At 37.2% G+C, this 20,111-nt stretch overlaps 1 protein-coding gene across 3 annotated transcripts in view; it reads left to right on the top strand.

The window, feature by feature from the left end:
* The window catches only part of fxr1.L (FMR1 autosomal homolog 1 L homeolog), a 30,476-nt gene extending 15,160 nt beyond the window's left edge, over window positions 1-15,316 (top strand). Inside the window, 13 exon segments of one of the 3 annotated variants that reach the window (NM_001088317.1) lie at window positions 84-177; window positions 1,233-1,349; window positions 2,864-3,034; window positions 3,792-3,870; window positions 3,995-4,104; window positions 5,018-5,104; window positions 5,216-5,423; window positions 7,146-7,349; window positions 9,766-9,966; window positions 10,610-10,690; window positions 11,377-11,468; window positions 13,946-14,112; window positions 14,365-14,976. In NM_001088317.1, the coding sequence (NP_001081786.1) occupies window positions 84-177; window positions 1,233-1,349; window positions 2,864-3,034; window positions 3,792-3,870; window positions 3,995-4,104; window positions 5,018-5,104; window positions 5,216-5,423; window positions 7,146-7,349; window positions 9,766-9,966; window positions 10,610-10,690; window positions 11,377-11,468; window positions 13,946-14,112; window position 14,365 (1,612 nt within the window). In that variant the 3' untranslated portion in view covers window positions 14,366-14,976. 3 annotated transcript variants of the gene reach the window in all.
* The last annotated feature ends 4,795 nt before the right edge of the window (window positions 15,317-20,111 follow it).

The raw sequence follows: 20,111 nt of genomic DNA, 5'->3' as shown, positions 1-20,111 counted from the left end.
GTTGCCTTATGTGGGTGCACAAAAACTTTGTATACAAGAGAACACATTCATTTCTGGTGACAATTGCCATTTACCTGCACTAGGTGTTCTAATGAAAATGTGCATAAGGAATTCAAGAAAGCTGTAGGAGCCTGCCGAGTTTATTTTCATGCAGAAACTAATCAGCTGATAATACTGGTAAGATTTAGATATGTTTTACACTGAATGTTTCTCTGTTTAGGTAGAGAATGTAGTCGTTTCAAATGTCTTCTGTGCCAAAAAGAAAAAGCTAAATGTGCTGTATTTACTGTATTTTATCAGGCAATATAACAATGTTAATGCTGCTGTTGTGCTTGCTTTATGAAATGTCTGAAGTGTTATATTTGGATGAGAAACATTACAAATAGCATTCAGAATGACTTTTGCGGTGATAACATATTGTTAAAGGGGTTGTTAACTTTTTTTAGGGTGATATTCTGAGAAAATTTGCTATTGGTTTTCATTTTTTTTATTATTCATGGTTTCAGAGAGGAGAATAGGAGAGGACCTGACAAGACAGATGAATGATCAGAAGTAGCCGTATTAAATTTGTTGCTTTACAGAGCATTTATTTAAATGGGGTCAGTGACCCCTATTTGAAAATTAACCAATTGATGATTTTTTTTCTTCTTTCAAATATAAAAGGAAAGTGCTTAAAAAAAAAGTTTTTTGGACTAATTTATTAAAAATTTCTGCAGAGTCGCTGGCTAGTTACTGGCTAATCTGGAGTTGGCAATCAAATAAGTGAAAGGAATGTAGAACTCTGGACAAACATGAAATAAAAGAAGCTATATATGTTATATAGCGAACATCTTGTGGTGATGATTCTGTTTTCTTCTTGTGACAATTTTAATCCAGCATCTAGCATGTAATATAATCATTGTTCAACAGTTACATTTGAATGTTGCTACAGAGTTTCAGTGATCAGGACTGTAATCACATTAAGGTTTTCTTGTTTACAAACTAGCACAAGTGTATAAAATTCTGACATTCTGAGGAAATGTTGCAGCGTGGAAAGCCACCATGTGCAACACTACAGCACCGCTCTATATTTATGTACATTTTTGTCACAGAAATATTCTTTCAAACATGTAAATTCTTTCTGTGGACAGGAATATATTTTATCCTGTAAATAGAAGTGCCCTCTAACATGCTTAATGCTTTTTATTTTATTAATTTTGAAGTAATTTTGTATATACATTCTTTGTTTTAAGTCTGCATGCGAATCAACTGTAAAGAGAGTAAACATACTGAGCGACATGCATTTGCGAAGTATCCGCACCAAACTGATGCTTATGTCCAGAAATGAAGAGGCTACAAAACATTTAGAAGTAAGTTATTGTGTACATAGTATTTATAGAGAGGTCATGGTACTGTACCAGGATCTTTGAATTTGACATCATTAAATGTTACACTTAAATACCCTTATAGTTAAAAATATAATTATTACATTTCTTTGTCTTAGTTTTATAAGCTTGAGAGTTGTCAGTTGGGGAATAGAAAAAGTACATAAACGCTATCCGAACCTTAATTCTTTATTCTATGTATTGAAAAGAAACCACGGTAGTCTGTTCAGTCTAGTTTTATTGTGAAGTGAAGGATTCTGAGGCTTCAAGTCCATTTGCTTTTCAGAGAATCTGTGCACCACCCACCGAAGCAGAGGGACTTCCAAGTCCTAGAATACATTCCTTTACAAAAGAATTAAGTAAGAATGACATTACATTTCCCTGTGAGCCTAAGCCTAATGTCCATGTACAAAATCCAGGCAGAAAAAAAAAATTATGTGTGGGGTAGGAGACAGATATCGGTGAGAATAGGCTAGCATGATTTATTTTCTGCATTTCATATTTTACTTTTTAAGTACACCAGAAACAACAGTTTTAACTCTTTCTAGGTGGTAATTGATAACCTCACAATCTCCGTACTCTGCTACTTTGTTGTCATGGATAGCTCTCACTAAAAGGAACAATATTTGTTGTTGTTCCTTGACAAACAGATCTAGAATTTTTAAGTCATATAAAAAAAACAAAAAACTGAGAAGCATCTTCCGAAAAATATCCCTTGATTTGATTAGACCATTTCACTTAACAATAAATGTTTAGGGAAAAACACGTTTGGGATCCATTACCTAAATACCTGTTATCCACAAAGCTCCAAAATATGGAAAGGCAGCCTTCCATAAACTCCACTTTATCCAAATAATCCCAATTTTTAAAAAGGATTTCCTTTTTCTCTTTAATAATAAAACAGTACCTTGATATAATTTATCCTTCTTGAAAGAAAAAACAGCCTATTGAGTTTATTTAATGTTTACATGATTTTCTAGTAGACTTAAAGTATGAAGATCCAAATTATGGAAAGATTCTTTATCCTGAAAACAGGTCCTGAGCATTCTGGATAACTGGTCCCATACCTGTACCACCCTTTTAGGTTTTGGGGAACCCTCTCGTGGTATGGCTTTGTTTATTCCCACATTTATCTCTTTTTTTGCGGGGGGGGGCTGGTTATATGTATTGGTGCCTTGCCGTTATTGGCGTGTATATCTAGAGATGAAGCGTACTGAGTGAACCTGCAGATTTTGGGAATAGAAGTGCCTATAGCCATATGAGAGAATTTTGTGCCCCTGAGGCTTGCTTCAGAAACTAAAGGACACTAAAGGACACCGTTTTGAACACCTTCCCCTTGGTGAATAATCCCATTACTGTGCGTTTTAACTTTTTGCCATAGTTTAGTACAGGACGCTGTACGAACTGTAGTAAAAAATCAATCCAGTCAGAATCCAGTTAGACTTTCTTTTACATGCTTTTATGAATATATGTATAACAATGTTTTTGTTACAATTTAGTGTACAAAACAGCTTGCATCAGCATTTCATGAAGAATTTATTGTTCGGGAAGATTTAATGGGCCTGGCAATAGGGACACATGGAAGTAATATCCAACAGGCAAGAAAGGTTCCAGGTATTACTGCTATTGAGTTAGATGAAGATAGCGGCACATTTCGAATTTATGGGGAGGTAAGTCCCTTTTACAGAACCCTGAATATGCTGCTAAAATTTGTAGGCACGCAGTTATTTCTTGTGTATTTGCTTTTAATTACGGATGCTGCAAATTCCAGCTTCTGTTCTGGATTTGGCCAAGCCCTAGTCCCCTTTTGTTGTTTCACTTTTTGCAGGATTTGGTTAAATCCACAGTTCCAGACCTTAAATATTACATGACATTCATACAATTTTGTGTATTGGTCATTTGCATTTGTAAATATTTGTGATAGTTTGGTTTCATGAGTCAACCATAGCTTTTGTGGTGGGAATTTATAGATTTGATGCTTTTCTAATAATAACCCTTTATCTGCCTATGTTTTGCTAGGTTAAACACTCTTCCTTAGTAGTCCTAAAGCCATAAATGCATGTGTTACATTGTCAGAAAGGAAAATGATAACCTGCCAACAGCATAGCACATGCATCCAATGTGTTGGCATATAGTCAGATCTCCTTCTAAACCACTTTTATGCAAGTATTTGTCTTTTTATTGTTTGCCTTTTCTCTACAAATCAAATGCTGCATAATGGTTTCACAGTTATTTTACAAAACTGTGACTTTGCAAAATACATTTTGCTACAGGTGGGAAACAAATAAATGCATGTGTTGCTACATTGAACAGCTTTTAAAATGATTTTAAGAAGTTTACGCACTTAAAGGCTCATTCAACTCCAAAGGGATATATTTTAAAAGTTAAAGAAAACATGCAGAATTTGTATTCTCTTTTTCATTCTAGAGTGCAGAAGCTGTTAAAAAAGCCAGAAGTTACTTAGAGTTTGTGGAAGATTTCATTCAAGTACCTAGAAATCTTGTGGGTAAGTTTGTTTGTTGTAGTCAGTAACGAAGATGATTTACTTAGCAAAATGTAATTTCCCCTCCAAAAATTTTCTGATTGAATCGAAATATAGTAGGTTAACTATTGCATTTTTTTATCAACAGGAAAAGTAATTGGCAAAAATGGAAAAGTCATTCAAGAAATTGTTGATAAATCTGGAGTAGTTAGAGTCAGAATTGAGGGAGACAACGAAACAAAGTTACCTCGTGAAGATGTAAGTTAAATATTGAATTTAAAGACACTTAACCTCTATGGTAATGTGGCCCTCCAAATTATATTTAAGGCCCACAGTTCAAAGGCTAAATAGACTTCATTGTTTAAAGGAACAGTAACACTAAAAAATGTTATGTGACGAATCTAGTCTAAACTGCTTCAATAACAGCTCTATTGTACATAAAGTTTATTATATTCAATGCTTTGTCCAAAAAACATATTAAATCTTTGCTTCCGGATGTACACTGTAGAATGGCGAAAGGGCCATTCTACAGACATTCTTTCTCCACTCGCAGCACTCACAGAAGTAAATTACGCTGCGGACATTGCTTCCCTGCTTGCAGCACAGAAGTAAGTCCTGCAGAGGCCTGTAAAATCCTCAGTACAGCAGCAAGAACTAGCTTCCGGTTCAGCAGTCTAGGCAGAGATGTGGAGCGATGCACCTCGGATTTTGCAGAATCGCCCTTTCGCCATTCTGCAGTGTACATCCGGAAGCAGAGATTTAATGTTTTTTGGCAAAAGCTTTGAATATAATAAACTTTATGCACAATAGAGCTGCAATTGAAGCAGTTTAGAGTTGATTTGTCACATAAAATTTTTTAGTGTTACTGTTCCTTTAACTTAATTCTGCCCTCAAAATATGCTAGATGGGAATATATGGTCCATTTCATGTAATAAGTTGGATTGCAGTACTCGACATAAACTAAAATACATAGAATTTTGCCACTACTACTTAGGCCTATATTGCTTGATTCTGCCCTCTGTAGTCCTGTTTGAGAGAGGCAATGCTGTCAAAATGCCTTACACTCCCCTACACATTTTCCATTTGTTTTATTAGTATTTTTGCGATCTTTTGTTAGTAAATGTCTCCCCCCCCCCCTTTTTTTATTTTAAACATCTGTTTGGTTTTATAGGGTATGGTTCCATTTGTTTTTGTTGGAACCAAAGAGAACATTGGTAATGTACAGGTTCTTCTGGAATACCACATTGCATATTTGAAGGTAAGTTTTAATCCTATTTGGTTTCCAAACAATTGATTTATGGGAATACCTTTTTTTTTTTTTTTTTTTTTTTTTTTTATTATTATTTAAAATTTTCTTTTATATTCTCAGGAGGTAGAGCAACTTCGAATGGAAAGACTACAGATAGATGAGCAACTTCGTCAGATTGGTATGGGCTTCAGACCTTCTTCTAGCAGAGGAACAGAGAAAGAGAAAGGATATGCAACTGATGAAAGCACTGCTTCATCTGTACGAGGAAGCAGGTCTTACAGTGGCAGAGGCAGAGGTCGCAGGGGCCCAAATTATACATCTGGTTATGGTAGGTGTATTTGTGTGGTGGGGGTTTAATATATTTATCCTGATAATGCTGTCTTCCTATTTAAAGTATTAAAAAAAAAAAGTTAATAAATATTAAAGGGACCTTATCAATGCATTTAAAGCTTTATTTTTATCTTGTGTCTGAAAATAGTTGGATACTGGCCTTGTTTAAAAATGATTACTTTGTTTTTGTTTACTTATAATTATAACATTCTGTCAACCGGGATAATTTTAAGACTTCCTTTTTGTCTTGAACTTGAAATTTATATTGCATTTAGATGTCACGTGGTTCCACCACACTGCTTTTGTGGCTACCTCATTTCTTCTCTGAAAAGTGGTAGTATTAGTTGGATGCAAGACTTTCTCGCCATCTTGTAACCTTGGGAAATTGTTTTTTTTTTTTTTTAATTAATAACAGAGTTTGAGGACAATTTGAAAAGCCAATTTGACTATGTCTGATAAGCCATTGTCACAGGCAATTCAAAGGCTTCATATATAAACCAAAATGCTAAAATCCAACTGCAGTCGTGTAGCCCCTCAAAAAAAGGAAGTGTTATCATTGCATTACTAAATGTACAAGGAGTAGTCTGTGCATTTTTTTTTTTTTTTTACATAGAGGGGTATTTTACACATATGTAACTAGTACATATTGTGATGCTTGGGCTACAGTTAGCATCTAATCCTTCCCACTTTGAAGCCCAAGCCCAAGAAATGATTACAGTTGGCGATCTGTTTTAACCTGCTGAAACATGTATAAAAATGTTAATTGTTTTGTGTGCGTGTGTGTGTGTGTACGCACACACACACACACATATGTGTGTGTAGATATATATCTATCTATCATGGAGGAGCACTCGCCAAACAAAAACACAGCATGCCTGGGTGCAGGTAATATGTGTAAAACACACACGACGAACCTGTTATCCCTTTAATAACATCATTCTAAACAGAGATTAGTAAAATCATCAGTTATATTTGGTGCTTAGTGATGTAATTCCTGTCATTTATAGGTACACTTAAAGGGGTGCTTCACCTTCCAAACACTTTTTTCAATTCAGTTGTTATTAGATGGTTCCCCAGAAATAGACTTTTTTCCATTATTTATTTTTTAATGTTTTTCCAAAATCTAAGTTTAAAGGTGAATGTTTGTGTCTCTGGTTTTGAGTCTGGCAGCTCAGTAATTCAGGCACAGACTCTAAACTGTTATAATTTTGCAACATTTAGTTTATACATTTCTCAGCAGCATCTCTTGAATATTAGCAACTATTGTATCAATTCTAACAGCTGCCCAGAGATTCTGCTCAGCAGGGACAAAGATAAGAAATATATCAACTAAATGTATCCATTTAGAACAGTTTACAGGGTCGGCGACCCCCCCTCCCAGGGCTGCTTCAGAAGGTAAAAAATGACACGTTACCCTTCAATTAAAAAAACTGTGACACATAGAAAATAGAAAGTCATTGGAAAAAGTCTTTATTTCTGGAAAACAACTAGTTGTTTGAAGGTGAACCACCCCTTTAAGGCACTGCTACTTCAGGAGTTGTATATATTGGAAGAGAGAGGAGATTGTTAAAAAGAGACATTGGGAAGAAAATCTAGGGAGCTGTTAAATGTAACTTGTATGTGAAAGCTAAAAAATATGATCAGAAATGCGATTAAAATATGTTGTAATCGCATTGATTTTAACTTCAGATTTACTTCTTGCCCTTCATTCTTTGAAAAGGTACAAATTCTGAGCTTTCCAATCCTTCTGAGACTGAATCAGAAAGAAAAGAGGAACTGAGTGACTGGTCACTTGCTGGTGAAGATGAGCGTGAAAGCCGCCAACAGCGTGACAGCCGAAGGCGCCCTGGGGGTAGAGGAAGGAGTGGATCTGCTGGTCGAGGTCGGGGAGGATCAAGGGGTGGAAAGTCTTCTATCAGTTCTGGTACATTACTATTTATACTAAGCCCTTCAAATCGACTTTTACAGACTATTGTATAGTTGTGGCAGAGAAGAAGTTTTTGGACTTTCAGTTATAGGCTGATGCATCTTGTGATAATTTCATCTGCTTTGTAGGTATCAATCTCAGGGTTGTTTTAGATCTTTGGCCTTTGCCCATCTTCTTTAGCGCAAAGTGACATAGCTGCTATTATGTAGGTGAATTGGAAAGGTTAACTGAAGTCTTGCTGTGATGGTCCACTGTTTTCATTTTTGTACATACTGCTTGAGAATCAAAATCAAGAACTCGTCACCGCACCTTCACCTACGTTGTCTGGTTCTTGACTTCACTTTCAGTTTGTTTTTGCCTCCTCCATTACAATAATTGATCACAACATTCTGGGGGTGGGGGGAAGCATTTGCTTAAAAAAAGATTCTTGTAGCTTGCATGGTAGAGAGCCACTTAAAAGTACCAGCAAATACAACTGCCAGTGGCTGCAATCTTTGAAGACCTTATTTGTATTTTTTTCCTCTATATAAATGTATCCTTTAAAAGGACTCTACATTATTTAAGTACCCTGGGCATACTCTATATTTATAGTAGCACATCAGTGACTTTACTTGGCACTGCATTTCTAGCTATCACTTAAATTTATAATATTTAAATAAGCACAAAACTTAAATATTTTATGAACATAATAATAAACCCAATGTTGAATGCATTTTATTTATATCCTTATAGTAGTGATACACTGCCACACCCCACAGCATTTATTAATCAGTAGTTCTTGTCCATATGGTTTATAAAACATTGCAGAGGTCGCAGTTTAAATATTGGGCAGTGGCTGCCTGCAGTATTCAGTACATCCAGCCTTCCACCTCTGTTTTTGATGTTGCCCAGAGCAGCCCCATGCTCCACAAAACACTTTCTAGAATTACAGCAGACCTTCCCCTGTCTTAATATAGGCACAGTAAGTAATATGCCTATCACCCTGTGAAGTTACAGCAGGCCCAAAAGACTCGCCGCCCCCCTGGGATCGTAGGATTCAGGGTGCACACATACAAACCACATGTTAGGTCACATGAGCCAATAAACAGACAGAGTTGTATCTTTTGCTTCCACACTTCTTCCTGTTACAGTTAGAGTTGTAGTATTTCTGGTCAGGTGATCTCTGAGGCAGCACGCAGACCATCACAAAATGGTGGTTCAAGGCAAGAGATGTAAAAGGGCAATATTTACTTTATATATTACAGTTTGGTAAGATTCTTTAATAGGCCACTTAATTTGATATTAAGACAATTTAAACTATAGCTTGTGTCAACCTCTCACTAATAGATATGCATTCACATTACCGTGGTTTAAGATCTATTAGGATAGTCTTGAATTGTTAAGCTACAAGCAGCCAGGAATTGGTATGTAAGTTAAAGGACCAGTAACATTAATTTTTTTAAAAAAAAATTGTTTCTGCATAACGAAAAAAACCCCACAAAGAAACATGTAACTTTAAATTCGCAAAGTCTTTATTTAGAAATAACTTACCGATACTCCACTTGCGCTCCTCTTTAGAAAAGGCGACAAGGCAACGATCCATCACGCGACGCTCAATCTCTCCTCCCTGCCTTCTATAGGAGATAGCCAGGGAGGAGAAATCGAGCATCGCACAATGGATCGTAGCCTTTTCTGAAGAGGAGTGCAAGCGGAGTATCTGTACGTTATTTCTTAATAAAGACTTTGCGAATTTAAAGTTAAATGTGACTTGTTTTTTTTTTTGTTTTTTTTTATGTACAAACACATTTTTTGTAAAAAAAAAAAAAAAAATGTACTGGCCCTTTAAGGTTATGCTGGAGCTTCAGTGCCTAACTCTTTTTGTTGCCTATGTTTTTCCTTTTCATCTGAAAGTCATAATTAAATAACTGGTTATTTAATTATTTAGGTATTAAGTCATAACGTGGTGATGACCCTTTATGAAAAGTGTCTAATTGTACCCAGGCTTCCAAATGAATACCCTATGGAGGGAAGTACAGGGGCTCATATTGTCTATGAAACATGGAAGTGCAAGGGCCTACATTTGCCAGGAGACATAATGCCTGAATGCAAGGCAGGGTGTTTTGTTTGTTTGTTTTTTTTTCATTTTGTAAACATATTACACTGCAAAAAAATAGGCAAAACCTCACAAAGTGTCCTTGTGCACAGTTGGCCTAAAAGTGTAATGCCATCATCTGATGAATGTGAGGGACTGTACGGATTCATGTATAGTAGGGCTACAGTTATTTTTTATTTTTTTAATCTCTGAACTGTGATAGTGCCCCTTTAATAAAGCACCGTAGAAATATCCAGCCATGTTCAGAACATTTCATAAACCAATACTAGAAGTAGAAGTTAGATGCAAAAATAATACAATCCTCATTATTTTTTTTATCAGTGCTTAAGGATCCAGACAGCAACCCATACAGCTTACTTGACAACACAGAATCTGACCAGACCGCTGACACAGATGCAAGTGAGTCTCACCACAACACAAACCGTCGAAGGAGATCTCGGAGGAGGAGGACTGATGAGGATTCCTCACTAATGGACGGAATGACTGAGTCTGACAATGCATCTGTTAATGAAAATGGCTTGGGTATGTCTTCAGGTCAAAGTTACTACAATTATTATGAACAGCAATAGCTAAGAGAATACAAAATGTTTTTGTGTTTTTATTTGATTGAAAGTTTTAAAGCACAGACATATATATGTATGTGCATATATAACCTATGTGATTTTTAATGCAACTGAATTCAAATTGCATTATGGGTGAGATACTTAATGTATTCTTGTCTTACTAATAAGCTGATAATTCAAATAAGCAATTAACTGAAATGGATATTTGCTGTCAACAGATGAACGCCAAGCACAAAGGCCTATAACCTATAGTACTTATTTCCTCCACTTCTATAGGCCAGTACATGCGTACTATAGTGCATTATAGGTAATAATGCACTATAGTGTGTGTTTTTTTCGTCCATAAAAGACAGCCCTAGGACAGTACAAGAATTCATTGGAAAAGGGTCAAGATGGTGCCATGGCGTGTACATAGACCCAAGTAAGTGATTTTATTCACTGCAGGTTGCAAACATATTGGCAACTTTTAGTGAATAACTTTAAAAACTGGCTTGTTTTAAATTTTAGTTCTCACAAATTATTGCTTATTTGACTAGAGATTAACTAGAACAATGTGCATTTGTTCAGAGCAGTTAAGATTTTGATAAACTTTGCTGTTGCAGATGATAGTGAGCAAAAACCCCAGCGACGCAATCGTAGCCGCAGGCGTCGCTTCAGGGGTCAGGCAGAAGATAGACAGCCAGGTAACTAAAGTTGGTGGAGCTACTGATAAAAAATGCAATATGCATGACCGTGCACTGCTTTTAATTGCAGGTGTTTTGCAATTGTGTAACTGTGCAGTCAGGACAATGGTTCTTAAATGGCTGTAGTCAATTTACTAAACTGTTTTGTCATTGCTTGGCAAAATGTGCCATGATAAAATGTCTAGTATGACATAAAGATTTGTTTGTCACGTGTTTCTCATAATATCCAGAATAACTAAATACTAATTGTTTTTTTTCTTGAACAATAAGTGATCTTTTAACTTGAATCTTTATAATTTGAATGTTTTCACTACAGTGTGTGTTTGTGTGTAAATAATTTCATATATTGTTTCAGAAAGCATTGCATGAGCCATTTGGAATATGATCGCTGAATGTATCTGTTTGACATTTTAACTCTATGGCAGATGACACACCAGATTTGTTTTCTCTGGTATATATTCACCCAAGTCTGCCACTACTGCCTTTCATTCTTTTGAATTGTAATTGCCTGATACTGCTGCTACTAATGTTCTTTACCTGCAAAATGTTGAGTAGAACATTGTGAATGAAAGGCAGCAGGGTGGATTTAAGATCTTCACCAACTGAAATCAAAACGCTCCCTGTGCCATAGCGATGTATTGACTGCTGTAGCCATCTCTTTAACATTTTTACTCTTTTTCCAACAGTTACAGTTGCTGACTATATCTCTAGAGCAGAATCTCAAAGCCGGCAGCGAAATCTACCTAAAGAAACTTTGGCAAAAGGCAAAAAAGAAAAGGTGCATTTCTTTTCAGCTATAATGTGAAATTGTAATTTAAAATGATATATAGATAGAGATAGATATATAGATATATAATTTTTTTTTTCCAAATATAGTTGTTAAAAATATTGATTGTCCATTATATATTTTAAGATCCTAAATTTGTTTACCTATTAAATGCATTTCTACTTTTATTTTAAGTCTTACAAGATTATAATTTGCCTTCCAAACTAATAGGTGACTCGCTGTTATAATGGAGGGTCCATGCACACTGTCCTGGTACTCCAAGGACCACTCCAAACCAGATTTAGAAAAAAAATTGGAAAATCCACTAGATACAGTTTGTGCACCTAGTAACTTATTATAGACTTGTGATTAGATTATGTGCTAAGTAACAGCACAGAACGTGTAAGGTGGAGCTAATGCCTCCACCTCCATATATAAATTGATTTTACAAGTCTGGGTTGTGGTGTTCCTTGGAATACCTTCTGTATATATAATCTAAATGAATGGGGTGGTTCACCTTCAAACAACTAGTTGTTTTCAGATAGATCATCATAAATAACAACTTTTTCCAATGACTTTCTATTTTCTATGTGTGACCATTTTTCTAATATTGAAGTGTAAAATGTCGTTTTTCACCTTCTAAAGCAGCTCTGGGAGGGGGGGGGGGGGGTTGCCGACCCTGTAAACTGTTCTAAATGGATACATTTAGTTGATACATTTCTTATCTGTGTCCATGCGGAGCAGAATCCCTGAGTTTCATTACAGGCAGCTGTTACAATTGATACAATAGTTGCTAATATTCCAGAGATGCTGCTGAGAAATCAACTAAATGTTGCAAAATTGTAACAGTTTAGAGTCTGCACCTGAATTACTGAGTTGCCAAACTCAAACACCAGAGACCCGAACATTCAACTGTAAAAAAAGAAATAATGGAAAGTGATTGAAAAAAGTCTTTATTTCTGGGGAACTATCTAATAACAACTGAATTGAAAAAAGTGTTTGGAAGGTGAACAAACCCCTTTAAGGTGGTTGAGTTACTTTCTCATGGCAGATAATCAAAGTACAGTATGTAAAATGCAGTGCCCTGCACCCTTTGGTTGCTGCTTACATGTTACTCCAAGGAAATTTAATTCAGAGGCTTGTGGGTGAATACTGCAAGAGGTTGGGTGTTAACCTCTTATAATCTTTGCCGTCAAACTCATAGGCATTCCAAGCAAGTAAACCACAGTACTGATCATCGCATTTCTTTAAAAATTTCAGATTTTCCTTGAGATGCTTATCTTGCAAGTTCAAAGGAATTTTTCAGGATAAAAATAAAAACTGGACAAATAGTATGTGCGAAATAAAACATGTTTCTAATATAGTTAGCCAAAAATGTAATGTATAAAGGCTGGAGTGACTGGATGTCTAACATAATAGCCAGAACACTACTTCCTGCTTTGCAGCTCACTTGGTATCCACTGATTGGTTAACAGACAGTAACCAATCAAGAGACTTGAGGGGGGGCACATGGGTCATAACTGTTTGATTTCTGAACTGAATGCTAAGGATCAATTGCAAACTCACTGAACAGATATGTTCCATGTGGCTCCCCTTAAAGTCACTGACTAACTCCAAGCTAGAGAGCTGAAAACCAGGAAGTAGTGTTCTGGGCTGGCTTCACTTCAGCCTTTATACATAATATTTTTTAACTAACTATATTAGAAACATTTTATTTATTTTGCACATATGATCTATTTACTCAGTTTTTATTTGTACACTGAACTGTTCCTTTAAAGCATAGCTGCTGCAGTAATGATGTTAATGCATCATGTTGTAGATTGACCTGTGTAGTGGTTGGGTTTTAATGATTGAGATATATATATATCTCTCTCTCTCTCTCTCTATCTATCTCTTCTTTAAAGGGAAATCATTTTCTCTGCTTAGTCAGGGTCTAAATATGGCTTGTGTTGGAAATTTGTTTTGCCTACACAAAGACATGTCAAATAAAGGGATATAAGCAGATATTTGCCCAGTCTGCAACCCAGGTGGCGGGCTAGATGGGCTAAATCAAGCGTTTGACCCCCCCAAACCAACAAGCAGATGGAATGTGCTGTTTGGATGATTTGTAGAGGCATGTTTGGGCACACAAAGGGATATTGTTACGAATGCAACACTGTCTTTTTGTTTTAAGGAAATCGCCTTTACATTCTCTGTGGCAGTGATGTTTAAAAGATGGATAAAACATAAAGCTCATGTAAACAGCTGTATTGTGGACTTTTTCCCATTTTTGTGCAGACAAACTTAAATATTAGTAGGGAGGACTTTTTGTGCTTTGTATGGCGCTATGTTGTCTTTTACAGAATTTAAACTCTACATTATAAGGGTGTGCTCCCAACAGCAAATTGCAGTGTTAACATATGCAAATGTGATGGCTTACTTGTTCTTGTCACTAGCACAACAGTCATATCTGAAATATGTGGTGATCGTTTTGCTCTTTCTTGTTTTAGGTGAAGGATGTAATTGAAGAGCACGGACCTTCGGAAAAAGTCATTAATGGCCCAAGAGCTTCTTCTGCCGACAAGGCTTCAAATCCACAGACCGCATCCACAGAAAGAAACCAAGCAAGCTGTCAAGATGGAAGTAAACAAGAAGCCATAATGAATGGGGTGTCTTAAAATGGAAGTTCCTAGTTTACAGTTCCTTTACATTACATTTTACAATAGTGCTTGTACAAGCTTGCCAAAGATAGATTAAGGATCGCCAGTCTTTACACCACACTTTCAGTTCCTCCATATGGAATACAGAAAGGGGAGGGATCCTGACACATGTTAAACATAAGTTGATACCTACTGTGTTCTAAATACATCATCAGATGTGCCTTGAGATAGTATACGAAACATTTAAAAAAAAAAAAAAAGTGCTGGCTATAGGAAATGTTGTTTTGTTTTCAAAATACGGCAGTGATAGGGGTGGGGGGATCCTGCATAATATTCATTCTAAAAGCATTAGCTGCTTTTGTTACATTTTTAATATGCAACCACTTCTTCACCTGAGGAAAACTAGAAAAATGCAGTCTAAAGTATTTGCACTGAAATGTAATTTCTCCATTAGTTCAGTCTGGAAAATGGTCATTTTAACTTTTTTTTTTTTTTTTTTTTTTCTCTCCCCTTTGAAAAAAAGTGTGTGAAAGGAAGCTGCAGATCACTGGAAAAAAAAACAGATAAAAACTCTGCAGATAAACTGGCAGTGACTGTTCTACATTGGAGCTTTGTTTGGTTTATTTATTAAACTGTACAGTATTTAAAATCAAACATCGCTATAAACACTAAACTGAACATAGTCATGTCCATAAAGGCATAATCTGAACTACTGAAAAGATCAATTTCCAGAATGTTTATCCTGTAAAAACTGCATATGTTAGTCATTAGTATGATATTTTTATTTTTGTTTTGGTTGTTTGATGTGCAATATGTTTTTTTTGTATGCAGGTAGTAAAGAAAAAAACAAAAACAAAAAAAAAATAAACTTTGATCTTCCATTTTTGATTATCAGCCTAGTTTCCTAATGGTGGGGTTGAGGGTCGGTATGTGTTTTTTAACCCCCCATTGCCTGCTACTGCAGCATCAGCAATGCTAATGCATACACCTACAATATGTAATATTTGTTTTTGCCGCAAATTATGCATAAATACACCCAAGGCATTAAAAAGTACTTAACTAAAAAAAAAATGATATGTAGGTGTTGGATCCCTTTTTGTAATATATTTACTTCATAGGACACCTTTTTAAATATAATTTGGCTCCTCTTGTTTGTCCAAATGTGTAGGTGCTGAATTGCCTATCTGAACAGAAATCTATAAAATAAACAACTTTCCAGCACATAACCTTTTAAGCATATTTTGTCTGCTTCTTTTTCCCATTTTCTACACTTTCTTCTTTTCTTGTTTTATTAGTATCCTACATCTATGCTTTTGGCTTTAAGTTCCTGCTGTGTTGCCCAGACTTTGCTTTATGTTTTGTTGTTTTTCTTTACCTGTTTGATTCTTAAAAAAATAGCTGCCTGTTGGTAATTCATGTCAACTTTTTATTATCCTAAAAAGAAAAATAACCTGTTCAAATGTTTGGTCTACTTTTTAAATACTTTATTATATTTAAATATTATTCAATATGGCATATGCTCTCATACAAATTAGCATTCACATAATATTCCATTTTCCTGTTTTGGGCAACCCATGTGTGGTGGTTGTCGGGTCAATCATAGTCCATGTTTTTTCAGATGCACCCCTAACATGAATTTAAAATTAATTGAAAATATTCTACTTCAGTATCTATACTATCGCGTAATTCACCAACATTGTTGTGAAGGGTACACCCAAGATGTATTTTAGTGAGCATAAATTTTGGAAACAGTTGACCATTCTCTAAAAAAATGTATATTCACCAAAAGCTCATGGTAAATGCAACCCTCACATGGAGAACATACCTCTACCTATTCTGTCAGAGCAGTTGTCTGGGAGTTAAATAGGGCTTTTGTAATACCCCAACAGTTTACCATACAGTGGGGTTAGGATTTCATTTTTCAGGGAGTGTACAGTGCCACTCCTGTTAGACCAGGAATGGAACACCTGGTTGCTAAGTGGAGAGATCCAGACTGGTCACTGATTATTATAATCTTTGATTTCTAAAGTTGTGAAATCCAGATGATTATTTCAGTGAATACCCCCTATATTCTAGCTCCTCAAATGCATCTCCCTCCAAAAGCTCCAGCCACCTGGTGTCTTGTAACAAGTTAAGAGGTACTAAATCCAGCCAGTGCTTCCAATACTCCCTACAGTAGCAGATACCATTGGGGTTAGTTCCATAGCTTTCTTTACAGAAAGGAGTGGCAGATAACTCATCAGTGCTCTACTACACATACTGCATTTGTGTTGCCTTCATCTATATAATCTCTATAAAAGTATGGGAATATTTTCTTTGACCACACAATACAGTACATAGACTGATCGTTACCCCTACTTTACCATGTGCAGGTCACTGACCTTAGTAGCCATCCTGGCTACGGATACGAAGTGAAAAAGAGTCTCTTTTTGGAAGGAAGCCTTTCTTGAGAGCTCTACCATGGACCCTTCCCCTTCTAAAGCAGAGAAGGGGAGGTGCTCTCTTCTGAATCTCTGATGTGGACAATCTAATTGGTGCAATTTTTGAAAACTTGCAGATTCAAGACAAAGATAAGGCTTAGGCTAAATCTAAGATGCGCGTTAAGTATGATTACTGCACCTCTGTTATTTCTAACCCATAAACATTTGCAGGCCATAATCTGCTAGAAATCATCATAAACTGATGGGAAGTTTTTTGGGCAGTACCTTTTTTTAAGTACTTTGAGATGTGGAGTTTAATCATAGAGCCCTCTGAAGCAGCACAAAAAAACTCTTGCCATCAAATTAGTGATTCGCCAACAGTTTTCAGCATAATGTAATTGGGCTTTTATTTTTCATAGTGTACAGCAGTGCTGTCCAATTTATGTGGTACTCAGACCTGGAATTTTTCTGGCCTACATGATGGAGGGCCAATACTGGAAGCCAGTGTTAAAGGAACAGTAACGTCAAAAAATAAGTGTTTTAAAGTAATGAAAATATAATGCAGTGTTGACCTGCACTGGTAAAACTGCTGTGTTTGCTTAAGAAACACTACTATTGTTTATATAAATAACCTGCTGTGTAGCAATGGGGGCAGCCATTCAAAGGAGAAAAGGCTCAGGTTACACAGCAGATGGCAAATAAACTCTTGTCTAATGGTGTTATCCATTAGATAACCTGTGCCATATAGCCGTTTTTCAATTTCCACAGCAGCTTGTGTACATGAACTATAGTAGTGTTTCTGAAGCAAACAGATCAGTTTTACCAGTGCAGGGCAACAGTACATGATATTTTCATTACTTTAAAACACTTAAATTTTTTGGTATTACTGTTCCTTTAACCACTCTGTTTTTAAACCACACCCACAAGACCATGTCCACATTAATTGTGGTAGCGCACCAAAAAACCAAATGGTTGGTGCTCACTGCAGGGATCTCCCTTATCACTCATATTGTATGTGGAAACATTTGTCATGTTAAGACACAACCATAAATCTATAATCCTCCTCCTCCACTGCGGATAACGGCACACACAGGAAGCATAGGCCAGGCAGAGTATTGCAGACAGTGTATGGCACACACAAGGAGCACGGGACAGGCAAAGTATGACACACACAAGGAGCATTAGGGCAGGCAAAGTCAAAAAAAATGTTGTCCAAAAACGCACTGCCAGCTTGATTCCGAATAAGAGTGCAACTTTCCTCAATCAGGTCGCCAGTATCCTGATATGTGTAACTCAAATTGTTGGGAAATGAGCAGAGCACTCAGCAAGCATATCAGTGCTGTTGTTTTCCTTTTATTAGCCGACTACTTGTACACAACCTGTTTCGGGCCTATGTGCCATTTATCAAGTGATAAACAGTACAGGGCTTGTGGGTGTGAACAATAGAGGTGTTACAGGTGTAAACAAAGCAGGAGGGAGTACGTGAACCATTCAGGATTTTATCGGCTAAATTTGAGGATTAAACAATGCAGGGGCCAGTTAATCTCTGTAGTAATATCTTTTAAAATTTACACATGGTAACCAGACACAGCAGACAGACTGTCATGTGAGGGGCCACACAATGCATGCCTATGGGCCGCCAGTTGGACAGCACTGCTCTAGTTCAAGAAGTAATTGACATGACAATAACTTGGCATTTTGTAGCTAACCTATATAGTATCTAGTAGCATTACTGGAGATTATGGGGATTATTTATCAAAGGTCGAATGTTACAGTTTCTTTAATAGCTCGAATGAAATCATGATACAAAGAGACTACTTCCGGGAGAAATTTCTCTGGCAACCTTAAAACACCTTTATCTTGCAGCATCTTCAGATATGGTTCTCTCTTAAGCAATGCTTGAATTTCAACCACTCTCTGTGCTGACATTATGTGTATTAAGAAAGCTGTTTTCTTAGACGAGCTTCAGGCTAATAGACTCCAAAGGCTCGAATGGTTGTTCCATGAGAGCCTGAAGGACCAAATTTAGTTCCCATGATGGCAGAATAGGTCTCACTTGCGGTTTCAAATGTTTGACTCCTTGAATGAACCGCCTACCAAAGGGCTTTTTGTTAATGCTGACAAGACTGACACCTGCACCTTCAGCTAGGTTGAGCTTTTTCTACAAGGCTACTGCTGACTTGCTTCGTGATGAAAAAGAATTCCCAGACTTAGTACACCACTCTTTGCCAAATTCTGTGATAGGTGCTCTGTTGAAGGCTTTCTGGCTGCCAAAAGTTTGTCAATAGCCGCCTGTTGCTTGGTCCTCCTAAATTTTGTTCAACAGTCTTGTAATAAGAGGGATTGGCGGCAAAATGTAGGCTAACCTGAATTCTCACTTCAGACTGAAAGCTTCCCGACAGAGTGCTTGCTTCTCCGGGTACCAAGAACAGTATATTTTCACCTTCCTGTTCCTGGATGTAGCCATAAGGTCTACTTGGGGAAGCCCGCAACAATTCACCAATAACTGGAAAACTTCCTGAGCCAACTCCCACTTCCCTGGGTGGAGTGTCTCTCACTCGGCCTGGAATATAAATCGCTGACAAATCTAGGAGATTGCACTCCACCCAAGCAAAGATTTCCAAAGTCAACTTCAACAGCTTTTTGCTGCAAGTCCCTTCTTGTTTCTTGATATATTTCATAGTCGTTATATTGTCGGATTGTATGAGGACTGCCGAATTCCGAAGGTGACTTTTGAAACTTACTAGTGCTTGAAACATAGCTTTCAGCTCTCTGAAATTCGAGGACCAATTCACTGCTTCAGGCGGCCAGAGAACCTGGGCTGACACTTGTAAGGTATGAGCCCCCCAGCCTATGCTGCTGGCATCTGTAGTCACTTTGTGCCATGATTTGCAACCTATTGGTTTGCCCTGGGAAAGATTGATTGGATTCGACCACCACTTTAGACTTTTCAATGTTTGTTAAGATAGAAATATAACTTGATTGTGCTTGTGTCTTAACATAACCAGGTGGTCTAGTGGGAGGGGGTCTGCAGGGACGCCTACAGCCTCCTCGGCGGGATGCCTGCCATGATGCGGCTCCTCTAAAGGTGTTGTTACTTAGGGCGCACGTGGAGTGCAACTTCCTTATTTATTGGTGCATGGTGCGTGATGACGCCAGCGCGCAGTGGTGCGAAGGTTAATACTATATAAAGCCACAGATGGTCTTTTTCCTTGCCCGTTATAGGTTTCCTCATTGTGAGTTCCTGGTGCCTCTGTGCTGTTTAAAGCTTCTGTGATCTGATAACCTGTTTTGACCCCTGCTGACAATCCTAACTTCTAAAATCCTGACCCTGCCTGGTAACCGACTCTTCTATCCGTATCCCTCCTGATTGATCTCCTGGTCTGACCCCGCCTGTCTGACTTTTGTACTCTGCCTGCCCCGGCCTGATTTGATTAAGCTTTCTGCTTACGCCTTGTACTGTGATCTGCTGCCAAAAGACTTTTGCTTTACCGTCGTGCCCCTTTGCTCGTCCAGAACCCTTCGCATGGCACCTCTCTTAATAAGACCTGGCAGAATCCGATTAGCCAAGGGCTCCTCCCGAGGTGAAAGACGGC

Source organism: Xenopus laevis, chromosome 5L (assembly GCF_017654675.1).
Source record: "Xenopus laevis strain J_2021 chromosome 5L, Xenopus_laevis_v10.1, whole genome shotgun sequence".
NCBI lineage: Eukaryota > Metazoa > Chordata > Amphibia > Anura > Pipidae > Xenopus > Xenopus laevis.
This window is presented reverse-complemented; position numbering and strand designations above follow the sequence as displayed.